Consider the following 14,945-nt stretch of genomic DNA (forward strand, 5'->3'; position numbering starts at 1 on the left):
TGTGTGTGTGTGTGTGTGTGTATATATATATAAAGTTTGAAATGCATATGCCTTTTCCTTCTCACTGCTGTTCTAGATTTTGATTGGAGCGGTCATTGCCATGGGCTCAGCTGACAGAGATGGCCGCCTACACCCCGGAGATGAGCTCGTCTATGTGGACGGGATCCCAGTGGCTGGCAAGACCCACCGCTATGTCATCGATCTTATGCACCACGCAGCCCGGAACGGGCAGGTCAACCTCACGGTGCGAAGAAAGGTGGTTTGTGGAGGTATGTAATGCGAGCCAGCGGCAAGGTTGGAGCTTGGGTGACGAGATGCTTTCGTGAGACATGCCAAAGACACTTGAAACAAAATTTTAAATCGGTTTCTATATATGTTTCTATATATATGAGGAAAAAAACTAACCCAGATATTCCAAATGTAACTGATTTTGAAAGTGTGGGTTTTCACCCCACTAGTACAATTACAAGCAGTCTTCATGGCCTGCCTTGTCCGTGGAGTCATTAAATTTTCTACAAAGCCTGGGGCTAATTTGAGATGTGTATGCTCTTTGCTGTTTGGTAGACACTAGTTATAAGAACATTATGGTATTAAAAAAAATGGCTTTTGAAAATATTCCTCATCATGTTTACAAACCAAGAACACAGCATTTTGATGCCATAATAAGGCAACAAGGATGGAGAATTAGTTTCCACTGTAGAGCTTGATAAAAGGTAACAGTAAAACTATTACCCTAATTTAGAGAAATAGAGCTGTGCATCACTCTGAGGAAACACAATTCATCTAACTCCAAACTTAGGAAACAGATAAATTAGAAGTAATTATTCCCTTTGTATCCATTTTCCCAACTTCATAAAAGAATCCAACAAAGACATACTTTTAAAAATCAGCCCTCATCGTCATAATAGGATTCAATTTCTCTCTTTACCGTCTCAACCCCTCAAAAAAGACTTAGATTTTAAGGAACATGTCTGCTACAAGCATCACACTACTTTTTATAGTCTGAGCACTCGGTGACATTGGGAATACAGTCCCAAACCTCACTCTGTGACTCACCAACGATGTCCTGCTGCCACCGTCTGCCCCAGTGGCCTCTCTCCTCAGCCCCTGATTGCCCCTCATACAGAATGATGAATGTTAGAATTAGGAGAGACCTGGGTAGCTTCGGCTTCCTCATCTACAGACGAGGAAACTGAGGCCCAGAGGTACCGTAGCTTGCCCAGTAGTCTGCGGTGACCCAGTGATGATGCAGAAACTTATCTCCCGGGCCAGTGCTCATTTTTTAGTCCTTTCAGCCCTCCTCCTCACTCTGCCACCATCCCCACTCCTGGGGAATTCAAAGACCAACCTTTAGCAAATGTCCCCAAACATGGGGAGTCCTTCCTATGTGTTATTATCATACTATATTTGAATCAGAAAAGGAGACCGCTTGCTAAGCATCGGCTATCAATGACTCGAGAGAATACGGTTTATTGGTCAAACAAAAAATGTTTTCCCTTTCAAGTCTTCTAGAGTCTAGACTTGGAGCAAGGGCAGCCATTTAAAAGGGCAAGTCAGAAGAATTGTCAGCCCTCACCAACAGAGATGGCTATATATCATGTATCATATGGAGGTTTTGCTAAGAGGTGCCATTCATCTTCAGAAATTCTTGGCATACCACTTGACCCAAAGAAATGAAACACCTTGAATTATGCCTTATCCTTGGGCGAGATGCCAGAAGGAAGATAGTGTTTTCTTGGTTAACATTTAACTGTCTGTCTCCCTACAGAGTGATTTTCAATAAAAAGTTTGCTGTGCTATGTGTTCTGTAACCCTAAGATAAATTAAAAAGATACCTGATTTACAAGGAACTACACTGCAAAGTGCCAAACAAAGGCATCCACATAATCTCACGTTCCCCTTGCCACCAGCTGATTATTGCAAATTACATTTTGTTCTAATCAACCCAAGCTATTGAAGTGTAGGCCAACTGCTGCAAAAATGTATTCTTGCAATTTGTAGATCATGTGACTTCCGTGAAGATGCTCTTTGCTGCAGTTCTTACCAACTTGGCTCATGTAGGCGTTCAAGTGCATTTCAAGTGCATTTAATTTTTGAAAATGTTCTGCTGCAGACTGCTCCTGCTCACCAGGAAAGTCTCCAGGTTAATTCAACCCACTATTCCTTGAAAGCTTCACAGCATTGAAAATGATTAATTTCAGCAAGATACTTTGAGATACTTTGATAGTAAAGTAAATGCCTAGAAATAAGATAAAACAGATTTTTAAAAAGGCATAGGAAGACATCCTTTTCTCGTAGTGGCCATTTCTCCAACAGTGAGAAGGGATAACTACAAATGGATGTGACAGCAGAGATGCCTTTTCAAAGGTTGTTGTTATCATTATTATTATGCTTTCCTAAGCAAAGACAGTGGGAGGTGCAAGCCTGGCTTAGGATGAGGTGGTTGAAAGCTGAAGGGAAGTGAGCAATCAGCCGTGAAGAGAACAGAAGATGAGCGAGAAAGGGGCAGCGGTGCCACCTTCCTGCACAAAGAAGCGATGTTACGGAGAAAGAGCTGAGAAGACGGCGGTCACAGAGATCATACCTGTCAGCCTTATGCTTGCTCGGCTTGTTCAAATGTCCCTCCCACCTCGGAAGGCACTGAGCACTGGCTTCCTAGTTGATGCTCAAAAAAACCCAAAAAACCACATGCATTATGAGCGATACAGACCTGTTAGTGACATTGGGCAAAAACTAAAATGACACCAAAACCTGCTGCAAAGATTAAAATATACAAAAAGCATACACACTGAAGACAGAAAGGCAGTATTTTCAATTAGGCAATGGCAAGCTAGATCCTCAAAAATAAGAAATTGTGGAGTAAAGGAAGAAAATATCTAGTAGGGCATCCAATTTAATGATAATTTTATCACAGATCTTGTACCTTAAACTAGTTTTGAGAGAGATCTTATCCATGCCACCAGCTCTGATATTTAATTGTGTTTTTTTTGCCCAAGGATAGTAGAACAGTGCCTTTACTTATTACACTGAAAGTATAAATATTTATACGTTTAGTAGCTCAGTTTTGAGATGTTCAACCTAATGACACATTTTTGAATACGTTCTATTTACCTGAGAGAAGGGTGTCTCTGAGGAATTTCCTAAAGTATAAATCTAGAACTCAGGTGAAAGAAAGTTTTGTGACTTAATCAGAACACATTAGAGTTCGTCTTGAAGCTATCAGCATTTTTCTCTAACACCTAAGAGGAAGTCTAATTCCTGGCCTAATGCCAAGAAAAGGAAGGTTTTCTTGGCAGCTAGGTGAAAAGTTTAGCCCGTGTTTAGGGAGCCAGTGGATTGCCTGGTCCTGGTCACTATACATTTTGTCAATTCTAAATGCATTCCATCATTCTTTGTCTATAAGCATGTCACCCATTTCAATAAGTTGTCTGCCTTGATGAGTATTAACCAGGAGTGGACAAACTCACATGCCAGCAGGCAGGCCAGCCCCTGACATTGGCAGGGCCACAGGCTGTGAGCTGCTCCTGTACCCCCATCAGGCACCCTGACGATGCACGTGCATGTCGACACTCCAGCCGGCATGTCCGAGCGCTGTCCAGGCACATACCCCACTGCCTCAGCCGTATTTCAGGACAAGACATGTGCATCCTCAGTGCTGTCATCCTTGGGGACAGTCCTAAGAAGAGGCCCAGGCACACCCTGGAAGCAGGCAATGTCTGTTTGGTTCCAGAATCCTAGGGTCCTGGTCCCCAGCGTGTGATCTAGAAGGGAAACAAGGGCTCCGGTTGAACAAGTCCCTTTGGCCCTGCATGCTCCTCACTCTACAGGTAAATGAGTAAGTCAGGAACTTGCAAGAGACATTGGGAATGGTTGGAACTGTGGTGGTCTGTAAACTGCACACCCAGTCAAGGAAGTAGCCATGGCCCAGCTCCTGCTGATCATTACCAAATATTTCAAGAGAAACTGGAATCCATATTTCTGTAAAATCTCCCCATTTAAAACCACTGACAATTAATTTTAGCAATTATTCAACAAAGCGTGGGCCAACGCTGGGCAGGAATATTGGATGGGTCTGTGGGCCGGGAGCAGTCCCTGACCAGTAGTTGACCGTTCTAGTCAAACCCATCTCACCTGTGGGGCGTTGTCAACGACTCCCGCCTCCCCAACAGAGCCCCTCTCCCAGTCGACACAGTGATGCTTGTGAGCATGACTGGTGGAGAGGGAAATCAGAAGCTGAACCTGAAAATTAATTATCCGACTCGAGTAGATGCTAAGTGAATTCTGTACACCCATTTGCGTGTGAGCCAAAGGCGTGAGTCAGGGCTGCTGGAAATTAGTAAATGGGAAAGAAAATGCACAGGGTATTTAGTCACTTTGTGACATTTTGCTATTTTATTCGAAAAGAGTGATGTTCATGTCCTACACCAGGAAGGTTGCTGGAGGGAGGACGGTCTCAGTTGGACCTAGCTAGGGCCAGCTGAGTAGATAAATGATGTCGAGTCAATGCAGTCCCTCGAAGTCCGAAGTCCGTCCTCAAAAGTCATTTCAACTCCCTGGTTTTCACTGTGCTCATTCATGCTGTTAAGGACAAAGACCTTTGTTCTCGAGGTTGAAAGAGAAGTCCAAAGCAATAGGAAAGTATCCTGATAATATGTCTGACTCTCTGCCTCGTCCAGCACCGCTCCCATTGGCTTAGTTATGATTCTTTCTCCCTCTAGAACCTGTGGCGCAGCCACTCCCAGCCATTTATTGCAAAGACAGATAATTTTTCTTTGTTGCTGCTTTACTGACAATCTCCTCAACCCCCTAAAATATGACAACCAGAAAATAAGATCTCTCTTGTCACTGCCTATGACATTTAGTTACTGATTTGGTCCAATAACTCGGGGAGATTTTCAATTTAGTGTTGCAGCATAATAATTGTTTGTTTTTCTTCTCCCTGACTATCTCTAATCACTTTATTTCCAACTCGCAGAAGGACTGATAAAGGACATGTGCTTCACCAAGACAATAACAGCTTGTCTTTGGATGATGTTTTCGAGCAGGGAGGGTACATTTTACAGGCAGTTTTAATTCTGGTAAAAAAGAGAAGAAGTCTTTGACACTGACATTTTGTTCTTTGATGACCTTAGTACATTTCTTGCAGATGAAAAGCGTCCATTTGTTTTCTTTTATTAAAACCTGATTAATTAAATCTAGAAAGAATCAAATTTACCAAATGATAAGCAGCAGTCTGGATCTTATTCATTCAGTAATTACAAACAAGGAATGAATACTTTTTTGTAAGGTCATTTTTAATCTGGGTATATGAATAAATGCAGTTCCTTTTCCTTTAGGTATCAGTGTAACAGAACTTCTCTTGTAATCTGTGTTCTTTCTTCCTGACTTTTTCATTTCAGAATAGAATTGCAACTTATAAAGTTAAGAGCCTTCACTGGAACTTTTGCTAATTATTTTTAACTTGTTATATGAGACAGTTTCCAGATTTCCCGTCTTCTAGTAGACCATATCTAGAGACCCAAAAAGGAATTATTAATTGTGATTCTTTTCCATCTTACTATTCCTCTGTTCCATAAAAATCTTTTGAGTACACTAATTAAATTGTAAGATGGAGCTGAAACGGTCTTATTTCCAATTAAACTAGTCTAGGTGCCCACTTTGAATCAAAATACAAAAACCTACCGTGTTCCCCGAAAATAAGTCCTAACTGGACCATCAGCTCTAATGCGTCTTTTGGAACAAAATTTAGTATAAGACCCAGTCTTATTTTACTATAATGTAAGACCCAGTCTAATATAATATAATGTAATGTAATATACTATAATACTGGGTCTTATATTAATTTTTGCTCCAAAAGACGCATTAGAGCTGATGGTCTGGTTAGGTCTTATTTTCAGGGAAACATGGTAGGTATTAAATTAAAATGACAAAAGTCTTTCTGGATAACAGACCAACTTTCATTTCAAAAAGTAGCATGTCTTGGCTGCCAAATATCTATCGTTTTTCCCTGTAAATATGCCTGCTTTCTTGTGGAAATAGTGGTTTGGTGTATCTGGTTGATAATGGAGTATATTTTGTAATAATACAGAATGCAAATGAGCAAGGTCTCCAATACCTCCTTTAATGATTCAAAATTCATCATTCCTTAGACTGATATCAGTGTTAGATTTGATCCTAGAGTGAGCAAAAACTACTTTAAGAAGGTGTTACCTACCTACACTCCCAGGCTCTTTAGTAAAATTATAATAGGTCACTTTGTGGGGACATCCCCTGGGGTACTAGTCCCCGTACAAGACTTCTAGAGCAGCATTTCTCAAAGTGTGGCCTTGAAATCTCATCCAGATTCCTGTGCCCAGTCTTCCCTACATCTACTGAAAAAAACTTCCCATGGGAGAACCCTAAAGATGCGCCTCTCTTATAAGTTCTTTAAATAATTCTTATGCATAGTACAGTTTGAGATTCTGTCCACTTATTTTATGATCCCTTTTGATCAATTATCATTATGCAACAAAAAAACTTGATATCTAAAACTAGGCATTGTCCTGGGGTTTGCAGTCTTAACAAGAGGAAAATACACACCAATAAGAGCACAGAGGAAGTTGATGAGGGGTTTTACCTGTGTTTGCTATGAAGGAGGGAAGGGGGCGAAGCCCTGGGGCATCCATAGCTAGGATTGTAGCCCTGCATATGCTCTGCTCATCTGGGGGAATATAAGCCAGTCAACCAGTTTTGTAACAATGCTGGTGCCTCGTATACAGGAGGCACTCGGCAAGACCCTCACTAATTAATCGAGTGCCTGTGTCTGATGTGGTTTCCAGGGGAGCCCTGCCCAGAGAATGGGAGGAGTCCAGGCTCAGTATCAACCCACCACAGCTCTCCACGCAGTGACTACGCCACCTACACCAACAGCAACCATGCTGCCCCCAGTAGCAGTGCCTCCCCCCCTGAAGGCTTCGCCTCCCACAGCCTGCAGACCAGTGACGTGGTCATTCATCGCAAAGAGAACGAAGGCTTCGGCTTCGTCATCATCAGCTCCCTGAACAGGCCTGAGTCCGGATCCACAATAAGTAAGTGACTGCTTCGCCTGCCTTTGAATAAGACGTCTTATTTTATTTGTTCTGGTGGTGGGGCTACTGGACAAGGAGGTCAAAGGACACCTTGTGTGAGCCTGAGAGTCTGGGGCCCTGGGCACATCCTTAACCCCTCATAAGCCAAATGTTGCTGACCTTCGGCTCAGGAAGAATGATCACAACTCATGTCCCCCAACTCCACACCCCCATAAAAGCTCCTCATTCATTTTAAACTGGAAAGAAAATAAAACAAAGTGAAGCGGGAGTGTTGGTGTGAGGGAAGGAGTGCTCCTGTTCAACAGAATGGAGCCAGATCTGCAAAAGATCTGGGGGGAAAGATGTCCAGGCAGAAGCTTTGCGGTGGGAAGGCGCTCAGCACTGAAGAAATAAATACACAGAAGCCCAGTGTAGCTGTGGTATAGCAAACAGGAGAGTGGCATGAGACCAAGACAGAGGACTGGGCAGGCACCAGACTGCAGGGCTTCGTGTGCCCCTGGGAAGCGGTCTGGACTGTAGTCTAAATCCATAGGAACCATTGGAGGGTTCCAATCAGTAAACAGAAATCTGACTTATGTTTAAAAGATGAGTCCAGCTGCTTGTGGAAAGTGAAATTTAGGGAGGAGAGCAAATGTGGAAGCACAAAACACAGTTAAGAGGCCATTAAAACAGCCCTGTGGGTCCAGAGGTAGCGGCGCCTTCCTCTAAGTTAGTAGCAGTGCGTAGGGGAGAGGCAGAGGACGTCACCTCCTGGGTTCCTCCAAATCTAAGGTTCTGTGAGTCTGCACAACAGGTGACAGTCAGAGGTCATGTTTCCCTTCCACTCAGTCATCTTTGCTGAGTATCAGCAGATGATCCTGCGCAGTTTTCTTTTCAGCGTACTCTTCCAGAAGTCACTGAGCAGCCAGCAAGCAGTAGGACAGAGGAGGTGATAGGAAAACTTGTTCATTTCTCATGTTGACGTCATTTAGCTCAAAATATTGTGGATAGAAACACCAGAATAGAGAGCATCAAGAGAAAAGAATAATCGAGTCATGTTGTGGTCCTAAAATTCTTATAAATTGTGGTTGTTTCTAACCCATGGTGTGGGAGGGAGGTGTGTGTGTCAAACAATACTCAAGAAATCAAATTATTAGAATGAATAAGAACTTTTTATGATAAACTTAATGTTATCAAAACACCACCTGAACTAAATGGAGAGAATTGCCCTGGTTAGCTTTAGCTTTGACAAATTCAAGAGTGAAAACTATAGAAGCGTTAAACCTCGGTGAATATGTGCAGAAGCTAAATTACCTCCATCTGAAAGTACAATTTCATTTCTCTTTTTCTTCATGATACGCTGAAGAAATAAATCCAATCTTTAAGCATAGAGCAAAAGCAGAATTCTGTCAGTAAGATGGATTCACCAAGATTAAAAGGACATAAGACTAAAGATTTTCATGAATTATATCAACAGCCTTCCAATAATGATTTACATTTGGAGAAAATGTTCACAGAGAGCTTTTGTGACTCTTCCAGTCAGTCAAATTGTTCACTGGGGCAGGATACCTAAAGGACTGGAATAAAAATAAAAAGTGTACTACCACGATGAAAGTGTTAAGCATGGATTTAAGGTCTCAGCTCTGTTTGAAGTGTGACAGCATTATTGCTAAACATAAAGGAGAATGTGTGTGTACGTGTGTGTGTGTGTGTGTGTGTGTACATGCATGCATTTACTACAGAAAGAAGCCACAAACACTTTTTCTACTTCAAATAAAATCTATGCATGGGTAGATTTGGAAAACAACAGGTGCAAATACTTATAATTAACATGTGAATTTTTTTCTTCCTAACAAGTGACATTGGACTGACTTCTAACAGTAATTATAACCATTTTCAAAATGGTATTATTTTACATCACCCTGGAGATTGGAAATACATTCTAGAGTTCATGATGCCTCCTGACTTCTTTTTTCACATATTTATTTCTTTTCAATTGAGGGAGTTTGAAATGCAGGTTACCCCCATGTTCTGTGGGAAGAGCAGCTATTACACTGATGGCATGTAGATTTTACAGTATGTAATTTGCAACATGCACCTAAAAGGTTTCTGAACCTGATGCTGTTTCATGCTTAACTTCTGTAATAATTTTGAACTCATAATTTTGAAAAGAAATGCTAGGTGCCTCATGAATGATAAAGAGCCATATCCTTGTGCCACACCTCCTCCATCGTCAGAATATCCAGGGTTCTTGGGCTCTCTGAGGCTGCGAGAACATGAGAGTATGAGGTTCTCAAGCGTCACAGTCATTCCCAGAGCTGTGTCAGTTTTCTCTTAGTGTCTTCCACTGGACCCAAGGTCCTCGAACACATTCGTGATTTTTCTCATGCTTACGGAAGACTTATTGTTGGTGGACAGAGTGCTAGTATGCCTTTGGTAGGCACACCGTCACCATTAGATAGTGGCATGGTGACAGCCCAGGTGCTAAAATCTACTGCCTGGATTTGAAACCTGGCTCAATCGTTTACTAGCTATGTGACCTTGAGGCAGTTACATGACCTCGTTGGGCATCAGTTTCCTCAGCTGTAAAGAGAAGATCATTTTAATACCTGTGTCGTGGGGTTGCTGTGAGGATTGAATGAATGAGTACATGGAAGTACTTAGAACAGCACTGGCTCAGAGGAAGCACTAAATGGGTCACTGTTGCGGTCTAGACCACCATCCCTACTAGGAATTGTCTTAGTAGGTCACTCTAAGTAGGTCACTCTTAGTAGGTCATTCCATCAACTCACTCTTCTTGGCTAGCACAGAGTTCACACTGGCTGTCAGTTCAGTCAGAGGCCAGAGCAGCTAAATCTGGGCAGCAGGTGAGTGTCTGTGAGAGCCAGCTCCCCCCCTCCCCATGCCGACCTTCTGGGAGCACAGTCTTCCCTTCCTCCTCAGCGGTGGAGCAGGTAGAGCAGTGGCAGCCATGCTCTTGCTGAGGCTTCAGGATGGAGGTCTCCCCAGAATTCACTAGCCAATCAACTAGAAAAGTCACAGGAAACATCAAAATTGAGACCTGAGGCTGTGAACGGTTAGAATGTGTCTGCAAATATTACCTACGTCTCTATTGAATATATCAGAGAAGAGAGGAGAGGTGAAGAACGCAAATGTAAACTTCCCCATCCTGCAGGCAATAAAAGAATGATCTTCCATAGCTTCTTCAACCCAAGCAACAACTTACCAGCAACGCCAGATGTTTAACCAGTTGAGAACTTGGAAGGGGAGGTTTCTGGCTTATTATTGCCCGGCATTTAGTCTGGCTTTTTACCGAAGCTTCACTTTTTTTTTTTTTTCCAAAACATTATTTCCAAAAAAAATTAAGAAGAAATGTTCTTTATATCAATTAATGCAATTAAAAAGCATACTATTTCCTTCCAAAGCCAGTGACTCAGTGGGTCACCTATTGTGTGGGAGTAAACAGATACTAGAAGCTTTCTATCCGAGGTACAGGAATATCCTTCCTGGTTTAAAGTGAGAATACTCAAGCTTCCTGAGCGTTTTGTCTCATTGTCCAAAATATTATTTTTTTCAGACCTTAAAATTGGATCCAAGGGAAAAACAAAGTGGTTTGCAGATCAGAGCCTAGGACAAGAGTTAACTGTAACAGGCAATTGCATTTTAAATTCCTAAAAAGATTCAAATTTATAAACGAAGGTGTTCATTGCCATCTTATTGATAAGCAGAAAATTGGAAACAATGTTAGAAGCTTCTCAAACCTAGAGACTTTGGTATATTTGGAAAGTTCAAGACGTTTGCTGCCGTTCACTAACTGTTGTCACTCTTGCTGAGGTCTGTGTACACAGGATGACAAGACTTGCATAGCCTTCTGACTCCTAGTGGATCAAACGCTTGATCTATAAAAGTGTCCCTGTGGCCATATGCAGTGGGGTTGACAGGTTGGGCTTTGGACCTCCCCAGCTCACGCCTGAGTCCTGGCATCCAGGTTTTATTACAGAGCTGTAACCTGTCCTTACAGGGGCTTCCTGCTTTCCTACCAGACGTTCCCAGGAAGGGCTTTGGCACAAGCGATGACATAAAAGTGACCCTTAGTCACCTGCTTTTCTATAATTTGCCAGGAAGGTTTTGTTGGAATTTATGGGGTAGATGTACGTGGGCAGCTTGGACATGGGTGATGGAGGCTGGCAGCCTGTTGAGAGAATTTGTAAACTTAGATGCAGGCCCATAACAAGCTGTAAACTTAGATGCAGGCCCATAACAAGCTGTGAACAGAACATAGTCAGAACAGCAGCCATAGCAGCAATCAGAGCAGTCAACCGGAGGGGAACTATTGCTTTAACCCTTCTTTCTTTTGTTCATATTCACTTATTCAACAGCGATGCCTCAGTTTTCTGTGTCTTTATTGCAAGCACATTACCGATCAGCACCTCCTGACAATCTTACAGCTCTGTGCTGGTGCTGAAAATCTTTGTTTCTATGCGTGTGCTTTCTCTGGCACAGGTTGGAGTACAGACTTGGTCACTTGACTTTTCCTAAGGCCCGCTGCAATCCAGTTTTAGGAAAGAGTACCTTATCTCTGGTGAAATGCCCTGATGATTTTCTCAATGCAAAGACCTCGGTGATGTCCGTAGGCTTTGGAATTCAAAAGTTATTCTAGAGGTTCAAAGCTTAGCTAGCAGGTCTTTTGTGACAGTTTAAGAAAAGATGAAATAAAATTGAACAAACCGTGAAGCAGGTTAAGATTTTTCCCACTAAAACTCACCCCACCAACTGTGCAGTCACTGAAAAGTCATGTGAACTTAGGGGTGGTACAAATTAAAGCCAGAAGCTGAGGTTTCTGTGGTCTTGCCCTAATACTAGGAGATTTAAAGTAACTAAAAAGTGCATTGGACAACAAGCCTGATCCTCACTCCAACGTATCCACTAACTACTGTGTCCCTTGAGGAAGTCACATGGTCTTCCTATGCTTCCTCCTCATCTAAAATATAAGGAGAAATGGTCTGAACAGCCTCTTCCAGCTCTAAAATATCTTATGCCATGAATCAGCATGGAAAATAAGGTGTTAGTTTAGTTTTGTCTGTGTGTGTAAAAAGCTTTGGGTAAGTTTGAGGTCTGGGTCATATTTTTCATTGGCTTAAGCTATCGTTTTAAACTTGTATTACTTTCAATTTTGATTACATTTTGAAGATAGCTCCTAACGCTTTCTTTTGTTCATCTCAAACTCCATCAAGAAATGATCTGAAACAAGCACTGCACTTAACTACACTAAACCAGCTCCCTTTTTAAGACAATTTAAGGCAATGTTTTCTTCCTTTTTTTCACTTCCTGGCACACTTGAAAAATGAGAGCATTTGTAGAACACACTGAGGTAAAACACGTGAGGCTACTGGAGGCAAAGGCAACCTCCCCAGGGGGTTCCACCCCCAAACCTCACCCAACCCTCCTCAGGAGGCAGTCTGCTGTCTTGGCACACCTGTAACCTTCAGTGGCACACTTATTTTAATGGCCCAAAGTTATAAAGTTTTGCCCTAAAGTGAAGCTTCTGAATATCAGCAACCAATAAGCACCTCATCTTACGTTTTATTGGTTCAGGTTGTGGCAGTGGATTTTCTCCAGACCTCCATTATTGAGATTTTTTTCATCGATCACCTTAAAAACATAGGTAATTGGTGCAACTGGTGCTGATGCTGCATCTTGACCTTCTCTAATTCTCTGTAAACTTAGGTCAAATCAATGTTCCATCCCCAAAAGTCATTGCTAGAAAGTTCCTTAGGTCATGCCCATGCAGTTGAACATGAGACTTAGGAAGTGAGTCTCATTCATTTCTCTATTTCTCATTGGTTTGCAAAAGCAAGTTTCCTTTCAGAGTTCTTAACCAGCTTTGTAACATGTAGTATTCCCTTACTCTTTAAACAAATCTCTGCTTTGGATTCCTTCACAGTGCTTTTGCTCTGAGCTTTATGCTGAGCATACGTAGCTCCTTCAGGAGGCATGATGGTATCACCCACACCGTTAATGTGAGTGCTTTTATAACAGAAGAAATACGGGGAGTAGGGGGACATTACATAAAATGCCAGCTTTTCCCCAAAATATCTAGCTTCTAAATATAACTCATGAAACTATAAAATACGCAAGTGTCTTCATAACCTTTTGGAAAATCTACATGTACAAAAGAGAGAAGATTATGTTGATAGTCTTCACTGACGTACGTGTTTTAAATCAAATCAGTCTTTTCACATTTATTGGTGTGACTTATTAATACTTTCTGCTTCAGGAGATAGCTAGGAGTTAGGGTAGGCTATTGATGCAAAGTGAGTCAAGAAAAGCAGCCCTTTCTACGTACAATCCAATCTTCCTGTAACATGTCCTTGATCATAGCACCCCTGATAAAACTACCATGTTTCCCCGAAAATAAGACCTAGCCAGACAATTAGCTCTAATGCATCTTTTGGAGCAAAAATTCATATAAGACCCTTATTTTACTATAAGGTCTTATTTTACTATAAGACCGGGTATAATATAATATAATGTAATATAATATAATATAATGCCGGGTCTTATATTAATTTTTGCTCCAAAAGACGCAGTAGAGCTGATTGTCCAGCTAGGTCTTATTTTGGAGGAAACACGGTACTTGCAGGGTGAAGTTCAAATATCCAAGACCCTAGGTAATCTAGACACAGCCACTTTCTACCAACAGGTCCTCATGGTTCCATTCCACCAGAGCTGGTTTAGTTACTTCCCCCTGAAGACAGCTTTTGTTTTGCTGTTCCAGTGTCCACATTTTGCCTGCTGCCACTTGGAATATCTCCTCTTATCCAGCAATAAATTTTATCAAGCTTGCTCCCAGAAATCTTACCTGTATTTCATTTTCACAGCGACACTGTGAGGTGAAGACGGCTGACCCACTGTAAACATCTCTCACAAGCAGCTCAAAAATCTCTTAATCTCTTCACAGACTTTGCCTGACCCCTCACCTTTCTCCCCTAAGTGTTTTCATTAATTCTTATATGGAATTCTTGTCTGTAAACCCCTTAATTGTTGACTGCTCCCTGGCTTCCCGTCTATTATGTCTGTTATTACTATCTATTATTGCCATTTTACTTCTCATGTGTTGTTTCGCATCCCCTAAATAAATCGTAAGTTCCTTAAGGGCAAGAAGAGATGACATCGCTTTGAATCCGTCAGTTCCTGGCAGCATGATTTTCAAGGATTTGTTACCGAATTTACATTGATGGGATTGAACTGGATCCAGCACTGTCCTCATCCAGTAAAAGGGCGATGTTCTCTGCTCTTACTTTCCTTGCACATGAGCCTAGCCGTTCCGTTCCTCAAAGGCAACAAGACATATCTCTGAGAATGGGCAAAGCAGCAGAGGGTCACTTGTGAGGAGGAATTGTGTGCAAGCTGGTCCTTGTACGGCATGAGAAATTGCAGTGTAATAAAGGAGAACTGGAACAGTGTCCCAGAATACAAATTTCCCATTAGTTGTTCTCAGCTTGAGTAAATGATTCAATAGCCAGTTCAGGGCCAGGTGAAGGCTTAGATGAGGGAGCCATCTAAGAAATCGGCCTCAGGGGGAGCTGTCTCGTGCCTCTGAGCAGCCCCTCTAGTTGGAAGCCTCTGGCTTGCAAAGCCCTTGTCCTCTGAAGGGCCAGGCTGGCGGCCTCAGATGCTCACTTTTCACCTCATCTTGGCACTGACTGTTCCTGGAATTGTCATCCGTCAGTGTGAGCACCACCTCAGCGATAGTTATATCGTCCTCAACAGGAGGGTTTGGACAGCATCCCAAGCTTTTTAGAAAAGAAAGCATCACTTCAAATTATTTATTCATTTCACAGCCCTCATTAACAAAGCAACCCATTTCAGTTCTGAATCACATTACTTCTTTATAGG

General features: G+C 42.1%; 1 protein-coding gene across 4 annotated transcripts in view; it reads left to right on the plus strand.

Moving 5' to 3' along the window:
- Positions 1–14,945, plus strand: part of MAGI2 (membrane associated guanylate kinase, WW and PDZ domain containing 2) — a 1,312,199-nt gene that overhangs the window by 1,178,096 nt on the left and 119,158 nt on the right. For all 4 annotated transcript variants that reach the window (XM_033088532.1, XM_033088533.1, XM_033088534.1 and 1 more), the window contains 2 exons: positions 77–269; positions 6,819–7,067. In XM_033088532.1, the coding sequence (XP_032944423.1) occupies positions 77–269; positions 6,819–7,067 (442 nt within the window). The remainder of the gene's footprint in view (positions 1–76; positions 270–6,818; positions 7,068–14,945) is intronic.

The sequence above is a fragment of the Rhinolophus ferrumequinum genome, chromosome 20, assembly GCF_004115265.2.
Source record: "Rhinolophus ferrumequinum isolate MPI-CBG mRhiFer1 chromosome 20, mRhiFer1_v1.p, whole genome shotgun sequence".
In the NCBI taxonomy this organism is placed as follows: domain Eukaryota; kingdom Metazoa; phylum Chordata; class Mammalia; order Chiroptera; family Rhinolophidae; genus Rhinolophus; species Rhinolophus ferrumequinum.